Here is a 728-nt window from a genome sequence, read left to right as displayed (position 1 = left end):
AAAGTAAGGTCTTTGTTTTGGGGAGATGTTTGGAGTCATAGAGGGGAAGGTGAATTGAAGGGGTTTTGGGGGTTTTTAGGAGGACAATGGCAGATTGCCGACAATGGCCGTACTCGGCAGATTTTCAGCAGGATGGTGATTGCACTGCCTGTCATGTGACCACTAGGGGGAGCTGCTTCTCTATATGGACTGTAAGTGGTCATCACATGGTTGCCCCCTCTGTGCACAGGGTGGAACGTGTGGTCGGGGTTCCCTGTGGCCCCCTCTGTACACAGGGTGGGGGTGGAATGTGTGGTCAGGGTTCCCTGTGGCCCCCTCTGTACACAAGGTGGGGGTGGAATGTGTGGTCGGGGTTCCCTGTGGCCCCCTCTGTACACAAGGTGGGGGTGGAATGTGTGGTCGGGGTTCCCTGTGGCCCCCTCTGTGCACAGGGTGGAACGTGTGGTCGGGGTTCCCTGTGGCCGCCTCTGTGCACAGGGTGGAACGTGTGGTCGGCGCTCTCTGTGGCCCCTCTGATGTGACGTGACCCCGGCGGAGCTGATCCGAGGCGATAACTGGTGGGAAATGTTGGTTCACAGGTCAGCCTGCGCGGAGGCCGGGGCAGGACCGGTTGCTGGATGGAGAGGACGCACGTGGAGAAGAGGCTTCTGGTTCTGGTCGCCGTTCTGGGCATCGGGCTCCTGGCGTGTCTGCTGTCCCTGGCCCTGCAGTATAGAAGCAGTAGGTGC

The 728-nt window shown here is 59.8% G+C and overlaps 1 protein-coding gene across 1 annotated transcript in view; it reads left to right on the top strand.

The window, feature by feature from the left end:
* Positions 1-578: 578 nt before the first annotated feature.
* Positions 579-728, top strand: part of LOC108803932 (endothelin-converting enzyme 1-like) — a gene marked incomplete at both ends in the record, with an annotated part of 13565 nt that continues 13415 nt past the window's right edge. The window contains one exon of the mRNA XM_018575718.1: positions 579-724. Coding sequence (XP_018431220.1) covers positions 579-724 — 146 coding nt within the window. The remainder of the gene's footprint in view (positions 725-728) is intronic.

The sequence above is a fragment of the Nanorana parkeri genome, unplaced genomic scaffold (assembly GCF_000935625.1).
Source record: "Nanorana parkeri isolate BGI_ZX_2015 unplaced genomic scaffold, ASM93562v1 scaffold4495, whole genome shotgun sequence".
Lineage (NCBI taxonomy): Eukaryota > Metazoa > Chordata > Amphibia > Anura > Dicroglossidae > Nanorana > Nanorana parkeri.
The sequence above is the reverse complement of the archived record's forward strand: the minus strand, read 5'-3'. Positions and strand labels throughout refer to the sequence as shown.